Source organism: Myotis daubentonii, chromosome 18 (assembly GCF_963259705.1).
Source record: "Myotis daubentonii chromosome 18, mMyoDau2.1, whole genome shotgun sequence".
In the NCBI taxonomy this organism is placed as follows: Eukaryota; Metazoa; Chordata; class Mammalia; order Chiroptera; family Vespertilionidae; genus Myotis; species Myotis daubentonii.
The window spans coordinates 26289457-26313330 of NC_081857.1; the positions used below are offsets into that span (position 1 = coordinate 26289457).

Here is a 23874-nt window from a genome sequence, read left to right on the forward strand (position 1 = left end):
CTTCGTCTTCCAGGGGTTTAGTTTGGCTAAAGACCAACAATGTTTTCCTTGTTTAAAAAGTCACATCCTTTGACTCACAAACACCATGTTGTGTTAAACAACTAGACACTAAATGGCTGTGAGATTCTGTCCTGTGAGATCCCAAAGTTTGAGAACAGGCAGAACTGTAAGAAGCCAAGAGCGTCACCCCTGGTGAGGAGTGATGGGGGTCGGGGAGCAGGGGTGGGGGGCCTTCGGGGCCTGGTCGGGATCTCTTTCTGCAGAAGGATGCTGAGTTCTTGACCCGTGGAAACAAATCCGTGCTCTGGTATTTTAAGATGCACTTTCCTCTCACATAATGAACATTTAAAATAACACTCTGCTCCATGGGCATTAAAGTGATGGTCAGCTTCGAAACGAGGGCACGTGTTACTCATTTTCCACTGGAGTGCCAGCCGCCCAGGAGAGGGGCTGTAGTCTCCAGGGTCCAGGAGCCCAGGCCGCAGTCCACGGCCACGGGTGAAAGGCCTCTAGATTCCATATTTGGTTCTTCAAAAGTTTCATAAAACCTTCACCTTCTATTTTCCATTATCTGGTCTGGTTGAAATATGAGGAACAATGTTTTAAATTATTTAGATTTAAAATATTGTTTCTCGTATTTCAACAAACCCTAATTAAATCTTCATGGCATATGGACCTCTGGGAAGAGACCCCAGGCGTAAGCCATGGGGTTCGGAGCCCATTACTTTGAAGAGGTTGACTCATGGTTTTCCTAACCGTGCCATATGCATTTTCTGCTGCTGAACTGGAGAGAAGATCCGACTGAATGAGAAGACCTGGGTTTTCATCATGATTCAGCCAACTCCAGCTGTGCGGTCTGGAATAAGCTAACCTCTCAAAGCCTCAGTTTCACCGTTTGTTATAAAATGTGAGTACCCAACGTGCGGCTGTTTTGTGGGTTCAGTCCCAGCATCATGTGCCACTTTGCCACACACTTTCCTAGAACAAAGCTGGGCCCACGTTCGTAATTCTCTGGTGGAAAACTTCTGGTGGGGGAGCTACCGAGAAAAGGCCGCCCAAATGCGTGAGCGAGGGGGTGCCACGTGTGCGTTCACTTTCAGTTCCTGAACCAAACTCTGCTTTTGACTGCAGCCCATCCAGAGTGACCGCCTGTCATAAATGTGCTATTTCTTTGTGTCGCTGTTACCTGGTATGTTTAAGCAATGAAACAGCTGCTACATTTCAATAGACAAAGGCTTACAGTATGTCTGAGGCGAGGCATTTATTGCTGGCTTTAAACTTCTTAAACAATTCCATATGGAGACTTGAGTGGCAGAGCACTTAATGTAAACTTTCAAAGGAAACTGCCCACCAAACTCTGAGCCTTAGGAAACTTGGCTGAAACACATTCTTTTTCGGGAGGCGGAGTGGCCGTGCTCATGTCAGAGGTGACAAGCCGCAGCACCGCGTTCCACGGGGACAGTCCACAAAGGGAGGACCCGTGTGAGGCCACCGTTGGTTTTGCAGGACATTTAGCTTTGCCACCCAAAGCCATTCAGAGAAGCCACAGGGGTGAGTGGATGGAATTGAGAATGAGGAGTCAACGTGTTCCTTTTCTGGTTGTGATTCTTTGGTTAATTCTCTCGCTTGAAGCTCTCTTCACTTCAAATCAAATAAAAAACCAACCGTGGGTGGCACGTGCTGGGTACTCACCACGTCTCTGTTCCTTGTACTCGGCAGGGCACTCTGGAACAGGCACAAAGGGCGGAGACGATGGCACACTACGATGCCGTGAGGGTATGAGTCCATGGAGAAGAGGGTGTTTACACTTTTTACATATACAAAATTATATACATAATTTAAACAATATATAAAACCATACTTATTTTTACATATATAGTAAGAAAGTGGGTAAAATGATACTCAAAGAAAAGCAGGTGTCCTAGATATGGAAAACTGTCTTCAGATTGGTATGAAATGTTGGATTTCAAACAAAGAGAACCATAATTTCGTAAGAATCCAGCATTCTGTGACTTTTTCATATTCCTGTGAGCCTCTGCTTCAGCGTTTGACCTGGTGCCTTGATTGAAGTGGACATCCCCATGACTTTTATGTGAGGTCCCTTTTGGACACTGAGCAGAGCTCTCCCCGCATGGCTACTGCCCGCTAGGTGGGGTATAGCCATTTCACTAGGGAAGCAAGCTCATCAGGGAGGAGTCAGCCAGGGCAATTACCCACATTCCTTTGTGTATGTGCGTGTGTGTTTTTCTTGAGAAGGTGAAAGTGGCATAGATTTGCAATAGGGTCTTTTTTCTCCTTTTAACTAATTTGTGTCCAGCTACTTCTTGTAGCTCTAGACAGGAAGCGCTATTTCCTGTGCTGATGATTGAATACAGTGCAGAGCAAAGCAGCGTTTGAACCGATGGCGGCCCTAATGACTCTCGGCAAAACAGTGAAAAGATAAATGATACTCAATCAGGGAAATGTTTAAATAAGCAAGGGCCTGGATATACCATGGCAGAACAACCTGAACTCGCTCAAGCAAAGTTAAGAGGGCAATTTTAAAAATACACAGACTATTTGTTTAGTACTTTATATTTTTCAAAATGGCATATGGTCCCATTCATTATGTTCTCTGACAATTCCGTGAGGCAGCTTGGTGTTCTTACTGTGGGTTTAGAAGTGACTTCAGCTCAGACGGGCAAAACGATTTCCATCCAGTCACACAGCAGGCCGTTGAACAAGCTTAAGAACACAATTCAGAGTTTCCAAGTTTTCCATATACTGCTCACCCGCTCCTGATACTTCAAAGCATCCCACTAACCTTGTTTGAACACGAGAAGTATGTGTGAAGATAAGAGTTAAAAACAAGAGTGTTCACATGAGTGCTTAGAGCTTCTGACAGTTGAGGAATGTATGCATGAACAACAAATCGAGTGTCATGTTTAGGAAAATGATTTTGAAAGGAGTCTTGAAATATGGATAAAGGCTATTAAAGTTCTTCAATAGGCACCCATAATAGCTTCTTATAATTAAATTTTTCATAGTACTTCCATATATTCTATCTAATGGAATAAGTCCCTAAACCAGGTACATTTTATGAGTAGTGTTTTACATATGGAGGAAACACCCAAAGAGGTTCAGTGAGGAGTCGTAGGCCAACAGAGTCTACAGCAGAACCAGGTTTAGGATCCAATAGGGAACACCCTAGCATTGTAGCTAGGAGTTTCACATTTTCTTTCCTCAGTTCTCTTTCACTGGTCGGCCACTTACAATTTGTCATGGAAAATAATGAACCCGCAGTAGGTGTTTAAACCATCCAGAATATATCACTAGGAGACTCAAGAGAATGTAAGCAATGTCCATAGTAGGAAGGGTTTGAGGTGAAAGTGAGAGGGTTTCTAATCACTTACGTTATTGATCATCAGGTGCATTATCGTCTTTGGAATTAGGTCTCGGATACATTTGTTGATGATGGACATGTAGGAGTCCACCAGGTTGCGAATGGTCTCCACCTGCCTCTCCAGTTGCGGGTCCAGGGAAAAGTTCTCTGCTTGGCCATTCTCATCATTTTCAGTCTATCGGAAAGGAAAGGAAGCATGGATTATTTCACGTTCGTTCAGAAGAAAGAAAAACACCAGACATAATCAGATGATCAACTTCTGTTTACTGTACTTGTAGTTACATGACGAGCTGGTAACATCTTTATCGCACAGCCATTAATTCTAAAAAGAGATCATAACCAGGCAGTTATTAGTCCTCTTGTAGTCTGTCACAGTCTAGGAGAAGCAAGTATTCTAATTCTGAATGAATGCTGAGATGAATAACCGGATAAACAGCGCACCTAACAACATCCCTCTAGAGAGCAATCTAACCATAAGGCCATTTGCAAGCTGGCCCAAGAACGGAATCCAAACATGTGCAGATGTAAACTTCTGGGAGGGGTCCCCAGGGATTCTGTAGATTAGAAATAACCTTGGTGTTTTCTGGAACTGACTCCCAGGTCTCTCTGAAATGGATCAGCATTTGGATCAGCCCAGATTTAAAACTAAATTCCTAGGCCTGGCCTGGACCCAAAATAAGAGATATAGAGGATAATTCACTTTTCCATGCACTTGCTGGAATTCGCTATGTAAATTCAGGCTTCTGTCATCACTACCCAAGGCTGGCTCCACTGTGAAAAACGTACAATGTTAACTTCCAACTTGTTACTCTTTGAGTAAAATAGGACACATCTATACTCAAAGGTTTTATTTGTGCAACAGGAGAGAAGCATCTGTTTTCTATACAGCGGGACTTGAGTTAATTAATTTTGGCTTCCCCACCAGAGGCTGGGCTGGAATGGCATCTTCGTCATTAAACGCTGACCTATTGGCTTGGCACTGAAATCATTTTAGAACAAATGGTCTCCATTTCAAGTCAGGTTGAACCAGCTAAGCCCCAGAACATGATACAAATATTGTTAGTGGTCTGGCTGCTTTCTAGCATTTGGAAAGATTTAATTACGAATGCAAAAAAAGGGGGGGGGGATAATTTATTGCTTCCAATGTGAACATGAAATACTTCTCCTTGGATATGTACATACTTTGATCTGCCAGGCTTTCAATCATCCAATCCGTTCTAGGAAAAGAACTGTGCTAAACGGTTTAAATGGATTTATAAATGACAAGCTTTTCCTTTGAATCAATATGCATATGTGAAGGCCACAAAATCAACAACAACAAAGATAGAAATTGGTTCTAATCATTTACATAGGCTTCCCTTGCTCAGAAATATCCAATACTTTAAAAAATATTAAAATAATATGTGCTCACTCTAAAACACAAGTCATTTTTCAGTCTTGAGAGTATGACCCCATGCTTCAAGGATACTTCAAGGACATTTCTGAGGCATCTTACAGCTACTACCGCAAGATAGGGGATTGGAAGTTTCAACAATGACATTTGTTCCCCAATACTGTTTTTTTTAAATGGTCTTTGGCTGCTGAACTAATTTAATCAAGTATTATGTAGTTTTTCACTTATTAATTTGTGATATAAACATAATTGAATCTGGGACAAATAGGTAAAGTGACAAAGGAAAGGTCAGCCATGGCAGTGAGAAAAGCCACTCATATCCCCAAATTTCTTTCCTGGGCAAAAAACCACAACATATGTGCTCCAGGCTGAGCGTGAATTCTAAGAATCAGTGGCCACTGCAGTGTGGTTCTGAGGGTTTTGCATTTGAAAGTGAAAGCTCGAGGTTCAAATCCAGGCTCTGTCACCTCCTGGCTGTGTGGCCACATTTCAGCTACTAGTACTTAATGTCACTGAAACTCAGCTGCCCTGTCTTCAAAATGGGGATATGCTTCCCTGGCAAATTTTCGGAAGCTAAATGAGACAATGCATATGCTATGACCTAGCCAAGGGCACTGTGGGTACTCAATAAATAAATGTTAGTTTCCCTCTTTCCTTTCTGAACATTCATGGGATAAGAGAGAGCTGCTTGACTCTCAGCACACAGTATGAAAATTTAAGGTGAAAAATGTGAGCATAAAACATTTTTAATTCAATATACAGATGGCAAAGGGTATACTTTTTATATAAGTTTTCTGTAAGCTAGGCCCCTTGGGATCCCCTCCTCTCACCCGTGAAGACTTTTCATCTTTCAAAGTCCTGGTCTACCACCACTCCTTCTAGATAAGCTCCTGATGGCCCTCAGACCTCCCACTCCTCCCCACAATGGACTTCATCTGTGTCTTGTGCTCACTTTTATTACTTAATATCCAGCCTAGTTTCATGCTTCCCTCCATTAGTCTCTGGGGTCTTGTTTATCTCCCCTTCTCAGCACAGAACCTGATGCATGGGAGAAGGAGGAGAAGCAGGAGTTTAAACTACAGCGGGAAGGCCGGGGAGGGTGGGGGATGGGGTGGGTAAGAGATCAACCGAAGGACTTGTATGCATGCATATAAGCATAACCAATGGACACAAGACACTGGGGGGTATGGGAGGCTAGGGGAAGGTCAAGGGGAGAAAAAAAAAAAAGGAGACATATATAATACTCTTTGTAATACTTTAAGCCAGGGGTCCTCAAACTTTTTAAACAGGGGGCCAGTTCACTGTCCCTCAGACCGCTGGAGGGCCGGACTATAGTTTAAAAAAAAACTATGAACAAATTCCTATGCACACTGCACATATCTTATTTTGAAGTAAAAAAACAAAACGGGAACAAATGCAATACTTGTATTTGCATGTGGCCTCAGGGCTGTAGTTTGAGGACCCCTGCTTTAAGCAACAAAACAATTAAAAAAAAAAAGAATATGATATATAGAAAAGGACCCAGCAGTATGTAAAGGAGTTAGCCATGAAAAGGGTGGGGAGAGGTATAGGTGTGTGTTGAATAGGGGAAGGACAGAGAAAGAAGTAAAATATGTGACAATATCTGTACTATGGAAAGTTTGGAATACGTTAAAATATGACAAGAAGCCCATGTGGCTGAAGTGTTGGGGGCTATGGAGAAATGGCATTGAAGAGTGGGCAGACAGTTCATGTAATAGACTGTCCATAGTGGAGTTTTAAATTTATTCTAAGGACAGTGGGAATCAGCTGAAGGGCTTAAGCCTAAAGAAATGGCATAATTTGAAATACTTTTATTCAACTGGCTAGTATGTGGAGAATAAATTGCAGTTGTTAAAAAAAAAACCACCGAGGGATTTGCCTAAATCAGCGGTTCTCAACCTGTGGGTCGCGACCCCTTTGGGGATCGAACGACCCTTTCACAGGAGTCACCTAAGACCATCAGAAAACACATATAGCATATCAGATATTTACATTACAATTCATAACAGCCGCAAAATTACAGTTACGAAGTAGCAACGAAAATAATTTTATGGTTGGGGGTCACCACCACATGAGGAACTGTATTCAAGGGTCGCTGCATTAGGAAGGTTGAGAACCACTGGCCTAAATGAAGGAAGTTGTCCAGTGCATTTCAGGGTATCCAAGGGTGACTGCTTGTTAGAGAGACTGGAGACCAGAGAAACTCCAAGATGATGAGTTTGGATCCCCTACTACTTGATAATAGTAAGAATGATAAAATGATTATGAAGTTATGAATATAAATGAGAACAGATGACCTGCAGCTTTGTGAGGAAAACATCTTTTACATAAGGAAAAGAAATGTTCATAATGGATACAATACCATTCATCTCTCCTCTGAAACATAATGGAATTCTGCTGTTGTATTTAGCAGTGGGGGGTGACGGCATTTCGGTATTAACACACCACACCTCTCAGAAACATTATTTTGTTCTAGGGACTGTGCTGAACACAACCTCAGGAGGCGGCTACCACTTTGTCAACATATAGAAGAACATGTTGAGGCTCTGAGAGCTGATTTATTCAATAAAATTAAGATGAATGCAATGTTAAACCAATTTCTACTTTTCCTTATGTATAAAAAAAATCAAGATGTATTATGAAACAGTGCAACATCCATAATATAACAAGTTGGTTTCGCAGATAAAATAATGCAAAATGAGTTTCTAGGAAAAGATGTCCCTGAAGTACTGACATTTGCAAAAAATAAGTGACTGAATGAAAAGCAGAATAAATAGTATTTATGAAAAAGAACCTCTAGGAATATGAACACCAGGAAAATTATATCACCACCACATTTTCATAGCGGTACACTGAATTTCTCCATTTCACACTATTAGCATTCAGTCTTGCTTTATTTTTTGCATACCAAAATATGCAAAAGACCCTCACTTTCACTTTTTGAAACCGGATGAAATTAAGCAAAGTGTCAGGGTGAATGGAGAACCCTGAATAGTGAAAGTGTCAACACTTAAAAAAGAAAAAGCATTCCTGAAAAACCAATGAAACCATTTGAAATTCTCTTTAGCTTTTGGAAATACTAGTAGACACGCAAATCTTAAGTCTTCTGATAACAGCGTGGATATGATGGGATTCGCAATTCAGAATGCAAATTTAATCTATTTTCTGATTTTTTAGAAAGAAGGGAGGAGTAATTGCCCCTTCCAATATGCCTAAGATGAATTAAAAAAATGTACATAGATGCAATTTTTCTTTTAACTGAGTAATTGCAGACAGCAAACTCTTGCTTTTCTCTAACCCCAGTCAGTTCTAACCAAATCCTCTCTCCTGTTCTTTTCTGCATGTACACTGTGTATAACCGTATTTTTTTCTTTGTTTAAATTACAGGATTGCAATAGGATTCTTTGCAGTCTAAGCACTGAAATAACAGATGTTTAGCATTATCCTCATCAAGGGAATGTAAAATAAAAATAGTAATTTGTCTCTGATCTTTGAGGCAAAAAGAATGGTCTGCAAACATTTAACCTTTTATGAGCAGGTTCATTGAAGCTGTTTACAAAATGTGAATAATATTGTGAAAACCAGCTTTCTTCTGAAAAATACAATGGGTAGGCCTTCCTATTGCATTTTTTTCCTAATAGCTTTTGAGAAGCCTAATGCAACTTAAACAATAAGACAATAATAACAGCCTTATAAATGTGAAACTGCTTATAAAAATGGATATCCCAACTTTCCTACAAAACTATTTGCACAGCATTCAAAAGCAAGCTGTTTTACAAAATTTAAATTTATAAGCTTTCTCCTAAAGTCTTAATATGTTAAGAGGTGAGAGAATGAAATAGTCAAATTAGAAATAATTTCCAGCAAACCTTAAAGCATCCATTGCGGCAGCTCTAGGCTTGACCAGGATGTGTATTTTTCATGTGATTTGCTTTGGTTACTTTCCTTAAATCTCTTATTTCATTATGTCACAGGCATCTTTGAGGATCACTGAAACCATCCAATAAGGCTGATGACTGCAACTCTTTAAAAATGGAATAATGGAAATCCGAAGTACCCTGGCACCAATATGTACATAAACCTACTACAGAGCTAATGGGGATTTGTGGCATATCTTCTCCCAGTGGGCAGCAGTGGCCGATCATCTACAAACTGATTTTCACAGATAGCCAAAGCTTGCCCCTTTTTAAGCATCTTATTGTTATGCCATTTTTTCACTACCTTAAACAAAGAGTAAACACATCATTTAACTTCTTTTGTGGTGAATCAGGCCACTGTTATGAAAATACTGTTACCATGATAACTGTAAGTCTCAACACTTGAAAAAGATGCAGCATTCCAGAATAACCAATGAAACCATTTGAAATTCTCTTTAGCTTTTGGAAATACTAGTAGATATGCGGTTATATGTAAATCTTAAGTCTTCTGATAGCAGCATGGATATGATGGGGAGTCACAGAATTCATAATGCAAATTTGAACTCTTTTCGATTTTTAGAAAGAAAGAAGGAGTAATTGCCCCTTCTAATATGCCTAAAATGAATGTGGAAAATGTACATAAATGCAATGCAGCTTTGCATTTTCCAGCCTCACATGACAGACATTTTCACCGAAAACCTTTCTTCACTCCCACCCCTGATGTCAGAGGCCAGAAAGGCAGGTGAGCAAACTTGGAAAAGAGCCACAGAAATCACCCAGAAATATTTCCAAGAAAGACTGTGACAGGTATTTCATTCAGTAAAACAGGCAGTATTTATTCAGAGTCCCAGGGGGCTGGAAGAGATACAAAGGCCGTCTAAGAAGGCAGGCCTGGCTCAGGAGCCATCCTCAGGCAGGGAGGGCACTGCCATGAGCTCAGGTGGGCAGGCTTCAGGGAGTCTCTACAGATGGCAACACTGGAGCTGGACCTTAGGAGGCGGTGAGATTGCAGACTGGGACAAGGGAACATGCTCATTACTTTCCCGGTAGTGCTTAGCACAGTTCCCTCCATGTAGGGGGAGCTTCTTGAATATTGGGAAATAAATGAAGGAAAACCCACATTTCCGGAGGGCTTGGATTTCTGTTTCAGAAGGAACTCAACAGATTGTGCCCCAGATAACTGTGGTGTTGCTATCCACAAGATCTCTTGGATTCCTAAAAGTGGGTTCTCCCTGTAGCTGTGAGTTGGCCTGAGCAGGATAAAGAACTATTTGCATCCAGATTATACCAGTATTTCAATGGATATAAAGATCTTGTTGACTCTGTCTGAGGTCTACAGATACGAGCTTAGGTTGTAGTCAAGATGCTGGGAAGCTAAGGGGGCATCTCTGTGCATCTCCAAATGCAAGAGAAATACAGGAGAAAACACTGAGCTAATCTGGTCCAGGTCATTCAGTAGACAACCACTAAGATAGCAGGCAGGACCAATGTTGTCTGCTTATGTTCTTTTCTTTTTTTAATTTCAAAGAGAAATGTTTATTTTGAATTGTTCATTATTGTTGTTGTTATTTTTATTATTACTAGAGGCCCAATGCATGAATTCATGCACGGGTGGGGTCTGGCCAGCCTGCCCCTAATGGGGCCGTGGTGGTTGGCTGGCCGGCCCCGCTCCCTGGTCGAACTCCTGGTGGAACTCCCGGTTGAGTGCACAATTTGCATATTAGCCTTTTATTATATAGGATTATTTTTTTAATCCTCACCTGAGGATATTCTTCCCATTGATTTTTAGAAAGAATGGAAGAGAAAGGGAAAGACAGAGAAACATTGATGTGAGAGAAACATCAATTGGTTTTCTCCTGCACGAGCCCTGATCAGGGCCAGGGCCAGGGAGGAGCCTGCAACCAAGGTACATGCCCTTGACTGGAATCGAACCTGGGACCCTTTGGTCTGCAGGCTGACGCTCTATCCACTGAGTCTAATTGACTAGCGCTGCTTATGTTATTTTCATCTTTACTCTTCCTTGATTCTGTTCCTCTACCTGTTATTATCTTCTTATTCTTCCTATACCTTTTAGTCTCTTTTCATAGCTCATCGGCATCATAATAAACATTACAAAACTATTTAAGGTTAATGGTAAATTAGACAGCCATTTAAAAAAAAAGCCCTCAGGATTTTAAAGATACTAACTTGATTAAAAAGAACAACAAACATATCTTAATTTGATGTAACTCAATTTTTTTAAAACTGTCATTCAGCCCAATGGCTGCCTGAGAGAATATATTTCTGGGTGGTGCCAGTGTATGGCTAAGTCTGTAATAAAGAATTGGGTGATGACAGCAAGGAATAAGGAGGATTTGAGGAATAAGGGGTGGGAGGACTTCCCTCGTATAACTGACAGTCATTGTATTTGCATTTAAGCTGCATTGAAACAATTGCTTTTATCTGCAACTGTAAAAAAAATAAAAACAATGAGAGCATTAGTATTCTTAGGAAAATCTGAAGACTTATGGACTGTGTCCTGAGGACAATTAATTCCAATCTACCTTTTAATCTGCCTAAAGGCCTGTATTGCTTTATATAACAGGTAAGTTCATTAATATAAAAGATTCATATATTAAATATTTTAAACACATTTTGAATGTTGCTATTTAAGCAATCTTACTGTGAATTTTTCTAAAATTATGAATATTTATTTTTGGAAGGTTTCAATCTTTATATATGGGGGTTGCTTACCATAAAATAATCTTTCATCCAAACAAATCATGGTCTAAACAGAATAATTTCAATGGTTTCTTTAAAAATAATCACCTCTCCCATCATCATTTTTGGTTTCAGATAGTAGTAATTTTGAAAGGGCTAAGATAATTTTTCAAGTATCAACTATTGGGGAAAATACACGTGTTTGTTTAAAACTTAACATTGTTATAAAGAAAACCCTTTCTCTAAAAACAACTGAGATTAGAATAAACTGAAACCAATTTCTTTAGTGAAAAAGAAAAAATCACAGCATTTCTTTGGAATAGCAAAATAGGAACTGGGATATTTCCAAAGAGAAAAGTCTCCAGAAAATGGGAACAGCTAAAATAAGGATAAACATAACAACCTGTGATGGTTGATTTTATGTGTCAACTTGGCAGTACCCAGGTATTTGTTGTACACATTATTTTGTGTGTTTCTGTGACAGTATTTCTGGATGAGATTAACCTTTATATTTGTGGCCATTGAATAACAGACAGTCCTCCACAATGTGGGTGGGCCGTATCAATCAGTTGAAGGCCCGAATAGAACAAAAACACCAGCTTTCCCCAGCAAGAGAGAATTCTTCAAGCAGACAGCCTGTCAGACTTCTGAAACATCAGCTCTTCATGATTCTACACAAACTGCCTTGGGACTCGAGCCAGATCATCAACTCTCCTTACGGTCTTCAGCCTGCCAGCCCATCTATAGATTATAGGAATTCCAGCTTCAATAATTATGTGAGCCAATTCTTTATACAAAATCTGTCTCTGTCTCTCTGTCTCTCTCTCTCATTACACACACACACACACACACACACACACACACACACACACACACACACAGTCCCCCTCACCTTATTGGTTCTTTCTCTGGAGAGCCACACTTAATACACAATCTCACTACATATTATAAGACAGTAAGTGGGTCTTTGTCACATTGCTTAGTAGAGTTTATAAATGCTGTAAGAATTCAGAGAAGCAAAAAATCAGGAAGGGTCTGGTGGGTAGTTATGCTGGCCCCAGGCTAATGAATTATCTTTACTTCACAGCATTCTCTAAGGGAAAGAGAACCCGTCTCAGTCAGAAAGAACCCATCTCCATCCTCTCTGTTCTGTCACCAGGTCTGGCCTAACCCCTTCCTGTGGATAGACACGATATAAACAGCCAAGTTCATAAAGAGTAACCTGTGCTTTAGCAATTCCTGCTTTTATTATTAACAAATGTAAAACTGCAGGGGAATTTCAAATTGTTACATCCATCATATTATAAGGAAAACACCTGGATCAAACACACATTAGAAGCATTCCTCAAATACAAGTTAAAAAAAATCCACCGGACTCAGACAGATTATCCCAAATGCCCAACCCACTTCAGTCTGAGGGACCTTTTTGAATAGCAAGAGTATAAACTATGGAATCAGATGACCTATATTTATACCTTGGCTCTGTCAATAATTAGTTTAATGACTTTGGGGGAAATTAAGAAGTTCCTTAGCCTCTCTGGGTCTTAATTTTTGTGCTATAAGGGGGGGCAATATTAGCACCTTATATATTTTATGGGATAGACCATAAATGAGATAATCAGAAAGGTACTTAGCATCATGCCTTCCACAGAGCAAGGGGTCCATTGAGGTGGACCATTTTTATTACCTGACATAAATGACATGAGTTACTGGTAAGTGACATCTGAGTTTAACAAAATTGGAGATAAGGGTATTGGGCTGCTTCATCGGCTTGGCCCTAATGTTCTCCCCACCCCAAAAAAGAGTTGGTATGCTGGCCGGGCAGAAAGTGTGACATGTAGGAAGATGATATTTGGAGGACATGCCAGGTGAGTGAACAAAGAGCTGAGGAAGAGGAGGCAAAGGTCCATTAAGTGTTGGGTATCATGAATTTACAAGAGGCCAGATTTTTGCACCAAGTTTTGGAAGGACTGAGACAGTAGACAGCACGTAGCCCCAGCATTGTTGCGTATTGCTGGGAGGTCCACCATAATCACTAGGAGATGTTTTAGGTAGGAAGGCGGGGGCCATGCAGACTGACGCCCCAGAGGACACAGAGATGATGAGCGGGGCAGTCAGGCTGAGGACAGCTCCTAACACCACCTGGCTCTCAGCGTGGCTGCTGAGAACAGGATGTGATGATTGCGAAGAGCACGGACGCCTGGCCCCACCCATGGGTGATTGACTTGGTCTTGGCTGAGGCCCGAGCAGCTGTCTTTTTTAATGTCCTGGGTTGAGACATCTGGGCCTGGGCAGAGGCAGAAGGGGTCAGGGGCCCGAAGGTTCTGCTGAGGCTGGAGTGCAGGGTGGGGTGGAAATGCTATTTAGGGTCTCAGGCCTGCCAATTCCCAGGAGAAAGGAGGCCCTGACTGCACATAAAAGAAAGTATCTACGTTTTAAGATCCAAATGTGATCTCAGCGAGTTTCCACTGGGCAGACGTCACCATTCCCTGACAGTCATAATTGGCACTGTGGTAGGCAGATAGTTGAACAGTAAAGCAAAAGTTACCAAGCTTCCCTCTAGTCTTCATTTCAAAACACTGCCTATCCCAGGAGAGGCCTGCGGAGTCTGTCTAGGTCTTAGGGGGACCGATGAAAGGCCATCACAGGACAGTCAGGAAATCCCATCATGGCCAGACTCAAGGTCAGTCCTCTGGACAGATCTCAAGAGATCTCCTGAGGGAGGGTTTGCAGCCACTCTGATTTCGACTGTAAAAATCAGGCATAGCCCTGGCTTTTTTAGTAGCCATTTATGAATCTCATTCATAAATTGGGCTTAAGAGGTTTTTGAATTCATTGCATTTCCTGCAGTACCACCTTTTGCGACTATAATGAGTTCCTTAAGTTTATAACCTGCTATGTGAAGTCGATTTCCTTCCATTTGCCCTAAACTTACTTGATTCTGTTTTAAAAAGTAACCTCCTTGTCCTAAAAAAGAAAAAAAGTAAGATTTAAACATGAGGACAGATTGGCAGGGCAGAGAAAGGAGCTAGGTGTTACAAGAACCGCAGACTACCTTAAATCCGCAGTGTAGTTTTAAGAGGCAAACACGGCTGGAATGCGTGACCATGACCGAGGGGGCTGAGGGGCTGCTCACAATGGCTCCATTGTTCTGGGTGCTGCCCAGATCCCACCAGGGGCCCCGCATCCTGTGTGGGGCTCCCTGCTTAAATGAAAGGGAGAACCTGAATGTTGAGCAGATATCAGCAAAACGGATTAAAGCATGGGAAGGGGGTCCGGAAGAAAAAGAAAACAAATGTGGATTTTTTTTTTTCAGGTTAGAGAAAAAGAAGCCATTCCATATAAGAATATTTGAGATACTGTGTACAAGAGGGTAATCGTTGTTCTGCGTTGGGATGAAAACACAAACCGAAGGAGTCAGGGCTGTAAAGAAGGAACTGCCTGACCCTGCAATTATATACAAGATGGAGAGACTATGCAGTTTATTTTTTTTGAAAGTTCATATTCCCAAAATGATTTGGAGTTCATCTTGCTTTGTACCTGCCTTGATGTTACCAAGACAGCTGAACGAGCTATTTACTCAGAGGGATGTGGTAAAGGCATGCAACAGATGAGAGTATAAGCATTTTAGGAAAGGGACTCTGAGGTTAAAATATTAATACGTATCATTTTGGAAACTATGAGGAAACAACAAGTATTTCAAAAACATGCTAATCGCAGGGTCTGCATAGCAGACCAAAGTATCGGTTGCATTTTTCCCCCTTTGAGGTCTTAGCACGGAGTCGATTATAGGAAAGTCTTGTGTTTTAATGGAAAATAGGGCAAAGGTTATGTGTAACAGGAATCCAGTCATGTGGAGCTTGCAGAACGCAGGTTAGGCTCATAAAACTGCTCATTAAAACGCTCTGTTCTGAGGCAAAAGCAAATAAATGAGCTCAAGGAAAAGAGCCACAGAAATCGCCTAGAAATATTTCCATGAAAGACTGTGAAAACAGTCCTCTCGAGTCGTAAGAAATGTTCAGTTATTGCTTATACAAATAGCCACACTTAAAAAACTTTTAAATACCTTCCCTGCATTGCTGGTTTTGACCTTCTGCCAAGAGCTACTTAATGTTTTACTTTAAAAAAAAACACACACACAACTTTTCTGAATAGACCATATGGTGAGCGAAAAATAAAAAGGTACCCACACCAGGAGTCTTTAAAACAGCGCGAGCAGAATAGTTTGTTATGAATCCCCACCCCCAAGTTCTGGTTTAAACTTAGCAACTTTATAAGTTCCACATTGGTTGAAAATCCTAATCCCAAATTATAGAAATGAAGACTGAACATTCTCCACGATTCACAGAGCCGCTATTTTCTACACCTCACTATCTCATAGCACAGAACACAGATTGAGGGATTTTAAATATAGTAATGTAGGGCTGGCCAAACAATGAAGACCAAGAGGACTTCTAGAAGGCAGCTCGCCCCAAAGCACTTGAGGCAGACAGTGCTTACACAGGGGCTGGCTGGTCTAGAGGGCCTACAGCCAAAGTCAACACCGGCAGCCAGCAGGCCCATCACCTACGGAGGAAGCTGAACAACTTGAGACTGATTAAGTGTGTAGGTTGGGGTGGGGGTGGAGGTGTCCAGACGCCCATCCGATATTTAGTGTAAATTCTGTGATGCCCCAGGCTCTGTCTGAGTCACCAGCGATTGACCCGAGAGAGGACGGCTCACGGAACACAGAATGCTCCAGAACGCAGCAGGCGCACCAGGCATGTGGCCTGGATTCGCACCCGGCTCCTCTCTCTGTGGTTTTTCCTTATGCCAATTCCATAGCCTGTTGGATTCAGAAGGGAGTCCAGACGAGCTTGGAAATTTTGCCACTTTTTTTTTTTTTTTTTGTAAGTGGAAGGAATTACCAACGGCAATATTTTTTTCTTACTTCAACTTATTTTATCTCACAAATGCAGTCTGGGACTCGCCTGTGAGAAGCAATGTATCAGGCTGAGAGGCTCCTGCTCAGAGGCAAAGCTGTATGGCAACAGGCTTCCTGCCAGCACTCACTCTGCTCTGAGTCAGGGAAGGGAGCTTAGAGTCTTGCAGGGATTCCGCTAAAACAAAAATACAGAGCTCTCATACACAGCTAAACCAAACCTCACGCCCGCGAGATAGCTCAGACATTTGATAAACACATCTTGGCAACGAAGGCTCATCTCTTTAGAGTTAGCTATGAAAAGGGGATTTCCTAATTCACCCAGCTCTAGCCAAAATTCTCTGCTGGTCTTTTCCCACTGGCCTCTAACCCACCTTATTCTGGAATAATGTTTTCTTCTGCTTTAGGTTTTGAAAATCATTCTTTCCATGGTGGTAGTTTACATTTTTATCTATGCATGAGTCTCAGTATCTCTCTCTCCTCTCCCTCCCTCCCTCCCTCCTGTCCTCTCTCTCTCTCTCTCTCTCTCTCTCTCTCTCTCTCTCTCACACACACACACACACACACACACATACATTCTTGCGCAAGTTAGCAAGATTTAAAGCCTCTCATTTTTTATTCTTGAAGCCCCAAAAGGGAAACTATTATTCGTGTGCCAAGGAATACAACCATCCATTATTTTTTTCTTCTTCTTTTCCTTGTATATCCTCCCAATAGGGTTAAGGTAGTCTGGGATGTGGAGTGAGGAGGTAGAGGAAGAGAGAGGGGTGAGAGGGAGAACAAGATGGCATTTTAATAGCCTCCACCATGCTGATCTGACACAGTGGGGACCTTGTGCTTCAGGCTCAAACGTTTCCTTCCTTCTGAGCCTTGCACGTGGCCCCCCCTACTGACACCCGCATCCATGTCTCGGGATAGACGTGGGAGAGGGGGGCACTAGTCAATGGTCTTTCTCCAAAGGATGGAAAGGTTGAGGGGAACGACCATAACCCTGTCTTTGTTTTTTGTTTACTTTTAAAATTTCATCTTGAAATATTTCAGTCATAGAAAAAGGCCACAAAATGAATACAAAGAATTTCAGTATACTTTTTGCCCAGATTCTTCAAAATGTTAACATCCTATAAAAACACACAACACGATCAACAGTCAGAAAATTTTGAAGCATACTGACCAGTTATTTTATAGTATTTCTCAATTTGTGTTTAGCTGATGTTTCCGCATTACTAAATTCAGGTTGTGCATTACTTTGAAATTAATATGCATCTTTGGATGAAACTTGGAGGCTATGTAAACATCCTGTTTCTCATCATACTTTCACCTACTGATTTTTGCATCCATACATGATTCTTGAGAGAAACCATTATTACTGCAATGTTTGACACATGGTGATTTTCTACTTCTATCTTCACTTCTAAATGTATGAACTGGAATTATGCTATAGAGAAGAGCTTTCCCTTCTTTATTCAATTATTTATTCAATTGTTTGTTTACATAAGTGGTAATATAATAAAATGCATAATAAGCTGTTTAGTATTTGTGGCAAATAAAACTCACTGTTCACGTAACTTTTAATTGTTGGACATTATTATTGCTGTTGTTTTTACTAGTATGTTGGCTTAGATTTAACTAAATGTTTGCCTATTTCTTTGTCTATATTCCTTCTGGATGATTTTCCTTTTTCCAAAATTAGCTCTTTAAGAAGTTCTTTTTTCATGTATCAATTTGTGGTAAACTCTTTTTTTATTTGAAATGTCTTTATTATGCGCTGACTTTACAATAATACTTTCATTAGGTTTCATAGTTCTAGATCAACCGTGTTTCTCTTTAGAGTTGGAAGATTATTCCATTATTTCTGGTTTCCATTGTTGCTCTTAAGAAATCTTCATTCTTTTTCCTTGGAAGTTGATTTCTACTTTTTCTCTGGATGCTTTTAAGATTGTCTCTTTGTCTTTGGTGTTCTACAATTCCATTACAATGTGAACCTGCATGTGACCTGTGGTGTTGCTAGATCTTAGAATTCATGACCTACATCAATTCTAGGAAAATGTTCATCCTTTTCTGGAAGTGATGATTAAACATATGTCAGGCTGTACTTCATGGCTCATATACATTTCCTCTCTCTCTCTCTCTCTCTCTCTCTGATGCATTCTGGGAATTTATTCAGTTATACATCCAGCCATGTGTAAGAACTGGCTTGTACCAGCATGCAAGAAAGAGTAGTGCACGTCTCTTTCCAAGTCTGTGTTCACTGTCCTCACACTGGGAGTTCAAAATTGGCTATATAACTGCATAAACACAAAGCTCTTAGGTAGTGATGGCCAGTGCCCCATGGACAGCTGTGGCTTCACCACAGGTTTACCCCTCTACTTTCCAGATCCTTTTTATTTCCACACCACGGGGTTTTCTCATCTTTCTTGAAAGCTCAATCAGGAATTTAATACTTCTCACACTGTCCCAGATAGTTCTGGATGTTTTCAAGTCAAGATGGCTAGCCTAAAGACCTGCTGAAAATCAAACTCCACATGTCTATTGTAAAGATCCTTTACTAAGATTAGTACAGTTTAGAATAATAAAGATGGCCAGCTCTGATTGGTGCTAGGTCTCTTCTTTTTCTTCAGAATAAAATGTTTCATATAACATACGCACATCAACACATTATGTGTTAAGCACTACTACGTAGTGACACTATTATTAGCTGTTCAGAATAGTTATTGATCTTACAAGACACTTTGTAAACCATGAATAAGTGGAATGAGAGGTTGATACTAAAAGCAATTTATATCTTTTTAAAAAAGATATATATTTTATTGATTTTTTACAGAGAGGAAGGGAGATAGAGAGTTAGAAACATCGATGAGAGAGAAACATTGATCAGCTGCCTCTTGCACACCCCCTACTGGGGATGTGCCCGCAACCAAGGTACATGCCCTTGACCAGAATCGAACCCGGGACCCTTGAGTCCACAGGCCGACGCTCTATCCACTGAGCCAAACCGGTTAGGGCAGCAATTTATATCTTAACCACCATTTATTGTGTGTGCACGCCAAGTTTTACTTGGATTCCATGACCTGTAGACTTTTACTTTCCTTGGATGCTAGTAACAGTACTGTGTAGTATTTGTATAAATATGAACATATAGTTTGTATACATGTAGAGGTGTATAATTTGAAAATTGTTCTACTGATATAACTTGTTTTGAGCTTTTGACCAGCTTTGTGACATTAGAAATTTCTTTTCCAGAAACTAAGAGTAAAAAAAGATGCCTAATTTTTCCAAGGTCCTACAACGTTAGTTGAAGGGCTGGAACTGAAATTCAGCTTTTGAAACTCTAAATTCAATATGCAGTAAGCATAAATCAACCAGGAAAACGCAGACATTTTCCTTTCTCTATGGGGAAGAAAGTCCTATTAAGTCAAGGAGATATCTATATCTATATCTATATCTATATCTATATCTATATCTATATCTATCTATATCTCTATTTCTATATGCTTGATTTTAGTACAGTTTTAATTGTTTATATAGTTTTGAAGTTTTTTTCCATGAGGGTTATGCTGTAATGATTTAGGATTCCTTAGTTCAGAGAAGTTCCAAAATACAGACACCTGGCACAGAAGGCTGGGAGGCTGCAGGGCTGCTCAGACTGTAGCTTTCTATTTCCAATTAACATTCACATAAAAAGGGAAAAAAGTTCACATTCCAAATAGTCAACTCAAAAATATCAATACAAAGAGCTCATTCATTGCAATGCTTTTTCCATCTTGAATGCAGTAACAATTTTAAGACTCATTCTCTCTACCTTCATAGGCAAATCCTTGCACACCAGATACTGGAACTCTTCACGAATTCCTGCACTCACAGATAGATTTGTGGTGACAGTTTTCGGTTCAAAAGTGCATTCCTGCTGTAAGTGGGCTACATGGGATCACCCAGTGGAATGAAGTCCAGTATCTCACACACACAGCTGGACTCTGAGAAGTAATTTTAGACGTCAAGGTAATGTATGTCGAAGCCATGCAAAACCACAATCCACCCGTGGATCGCAGTGCCTTTGGCAAGCTGTTGGTTATTGTATTAGCCTCTCTGGCTGTACAATGATCTGTGGGGCTGAAGGGTTGGAATTTGTCACTTAAGACATTCATCTTCAGCTGCCAAGAGGTAGGCACATTCTGACCTCCGGAATTAAAGCTGGGCAGTGTTCCAAATACTGTCCCACCAAGAATGCGGTCACTAGAGTTTCAATAAAGACATGCTGTTTCAGCAATACGGTGTGAAGAAGACTTCACGACTCTCAGAAGGTTTAGCTGTTTCCCATTTGTGTTAGTTGGGGAGAAGTCTGTTTTCCTTTCACCTAGCTATAAACTAAGAGTGTGTCTTGAAATGGCGTATGACATTTTTTTCTATCACTCTAACTCAAAAACAGCTGAAATTATTTTCCTGAACACACATAAAAGGTCCTGAGCTGAGACCTGATGTATCAGGTTTCAGCCTGAAGAATTTTTCTGAGCTGATGGTTTATGCTGAAAATGCTGACAGATGTCGAACAGCCTCGCAAAATAATCTTTAAGGGAGTCCTGGGCAACAGACCACGTGGCTGCTTTGAAAATGCTAAATTCTTGTTGATGAACAATTTTAAATAACAAAAAAAACACACCACCACCTAAAATTTATTACATTACATTTTTAACAGATATCTGCAGAAAGTCAATTATGCTGCAGCTGAATTTTGGGAACCTGCTAGTTCCCATTTTACATCTTCTTTGGACACAAGAAGTTCTTTTAGACTTATCATTCGAAAGGGTCAGAGAGGAGCCCGAATTTGGGGATTTTGACCATGAAAGCATAAAGTAGATCCCGACCACTTTAAAGCTGCTGCAGGAAGTCCCCGAAATGAAGAGAATGTAGATGGGAAACATTTGCTATATTTCTGGCTGTGATTTCTCCTTGCTGGGATACCACAGGATGGTCTGATCAGAAACAACTAAATGTTTATAAGTGTTCTCTGAGGGGGGTTCAGATTTTCCCAGGAGGGTAATAATTTAAAGGATGTCAGTGGATGCAAATGAATTTCAGGCGTCCGGAGGAAGAAGAGGTGAATAGTACTTTTGTCTCTGGGAGACTTGGAATTTCAGCCGGGGCCATTTTGGGTAATTCTACTCCGCCTGCCTACATTCCCTGGTGTTGTTTCAGTTGGGAATGATGGGAGGATACTCCTTCCCCCCTCCTGCATCCTGAACTGCTCAGCAGTGTCACGCCATGCTGTTAACAGCCGTCAGGGCCCATGGATGTGCAGATAGATGAGTTCCCTGCTGACATGAAAAGATCTTACGAATTGTGTCTTGTATAAAGGAGAGCAAACACCTTTACACAAAGGAAGTGTAATGTAAGAACCAAAGCTGTTTTCTTCTCCGAACAGTCCTGTAGCATGGCACAGTCCCTGAGATTCTGAAAAATAATCCACTTTGAGGCAATGCTGTGCTCCTTGGAAAACTGTTTTTACATTTATTTTCCACAAAGCTAAGTACTCTCTTTCTCTCTAGTTTTACAGTGATAGTTAAGCAATCTTCTAAAAGTCTGAATGCGATATAAATTAGCAAAGAAAAGAAATCCAGTTCCCTGGAATCATCAGCATATTACATCACTAGCAGGAAGAATAGTCTACCTATATGAAATACACTCACCAATGAGATAAAATGGAAGGGTATGAAAAATTCGAGCAACTTCACCATATTACTACCATACCAAAAAGTCCTAAAGAAGAGTGGAAACACCAAGTCAACTGCCAACAACCAATCAGAAGAAGGAAGACACTCTATAAAAAGAATAGCTTTTATTTTTATCTTCTCTATTTAAAAGAAGGCAGAGTGATTAGTTGAACGGTAAAAATATACAAATTTCTGCCTATTATGTTTATCCTGTTTGTCCAGTTTAGAAAAGCAATGCAAAAGTCCTCCATCATCTGCAGCTTCATTTTCCTTGGTTTCCCTTCAGTTAACCAGGGTCAACCTCTTAAAGTTTGAAAATATTAAATAAACAATTCCAGACATAAGCAATTCATAAGTTTTAATTGTGCATCGTTCTGAGTAGCATGATGCAATCTCACACTGTCCCTCTCTGTCCCACCAAAAATGTGAATCATCCCTTTTTCCAGCATGACCACACTATACAGGGTACCTCATGGCACACTCTTATCATTGGTCAATGCATGGATCAATTTTGTTTAGATTTTTAATTAGTTATTTTCATAATGCAATAAGCACCCGTATATTTATTGCCAAAAAGAATTAGCTGCCTCTTAAAATAATTTGCATATGGTGCCTTTTACCAACTAATTCACCTGCCTTTGCCACCCAATGTAAACATCAGTGAGAACAATCATCATTCTCTCACTTTCCTGTTATTACTGTTTTATTGCATCTATATGGAGTTTAAAGAGTTATTTTTTTCAGTTATGTTTAATTTCAAAAAGGGAATATTCTCTATAAAATCTTATTTCACTTATATTGTTAACCCAGGCATTTGGTTGGATGGACTGTAGTTCACTTGTTTGGAATGCTAATATTCCCATATGAGAATATTCTACAATTTATTCATTTGCCTCCCTAGTGATGGCCATCTAGGTTGTTTCCAGATTTTCACTATTATGAACAGTGCTGCTATGAACATCCTGCTATTTCTTCCTTGACTAATGCCTTTTCCCCATGCTCTGTCTCCTTCTAGAACTTTGATTAGATAGATGTTAGACCTACTCTAACTATGATCTCAAATTTTTTTCTTTGTGGGTTTTATTCTGGTCTGAACTTTATTTTGGTCAGTGTATTCATATTACCACAGATTGTCCAGTTCACTAATTCTCTACTGGCTTATGTCTAGTCTGCTTCACGGAAATTTTTAATTGATTTTTTTCATTTCAATGCTTATATTTCATTTCTAGAAGTTTCTCCCCGCCAGTCTGCTTGATCTTTTTGCTCATGCTTACAAGTTTCTATTTTGTTTATTAAACACTGAAATTTTATTTCTGTGCTTAATAATGCCAGTATCTTTTCTTTAGTGGTCTGATTTCACTGTGTGTTGTTTTTCTTGGTTCTCAGCAGCAGCTGTTTCCTTCTGATCCTCCTTCCTTTCTTCCTTGTGAGCTCTTCATTATTGGAACTCTATTAGAGGGAGTTCTTCAAGACCTAGGTTAAACTTGCATTTTCCCGTAGAGAGTTTATGTTTGCTTCTGCTAGTTTCTCTGGGGTATTACTAACCCAGGAAAATGAAATTTTGTACTTGAGGATTCTCATAACACACGATAATGAATTCAGACGTTATACTCAAGTAAGGGCAGATTTGTGGTTATATTGTCTGAAGGCAGGTCTCCGCCACTGCCCTCCTCCCATTTAGTGCCAAGGTCAATAAAGGATCATTTCATTGCACCATCCTCTGGACAATGGGTTTATTTCTAGTATTTCCTTATGCTAAGGTTGCAGTTTTTATAGTGCCAGGCTGTGTAACAGTCTAGTAGACTCCTTAGAACTGGGACTGTCCTGAGTTATAT

At 40.4% G+C, this 23874-nt stretch overlaps 1 protein-coding gene across 7 annotated transcripts in view; it reads right to left on the reverse strand.

The window, feature by feature from the left end:
- The window catches only part of DNM3 (dynamin 3), a 372210-nt gene that overhangs the window by 33395 nt on the left and 314941 nt on the right, over positions 1-23874 (reverse strand). For all 7 annotated transcript variants that reach the window (XM_059675119.1, XM_059675122.1, XM_059675121.1 and 4 more), the window contains one exon: positions 3393-3557. In XM_059675119.1, coding sequence (XP_059531102.1) covers positions 3393-3557 — 165 coding nt within the window. The remainder of the gene's footprint in view (positions 1-3392; positions 3558-23874) is intronic.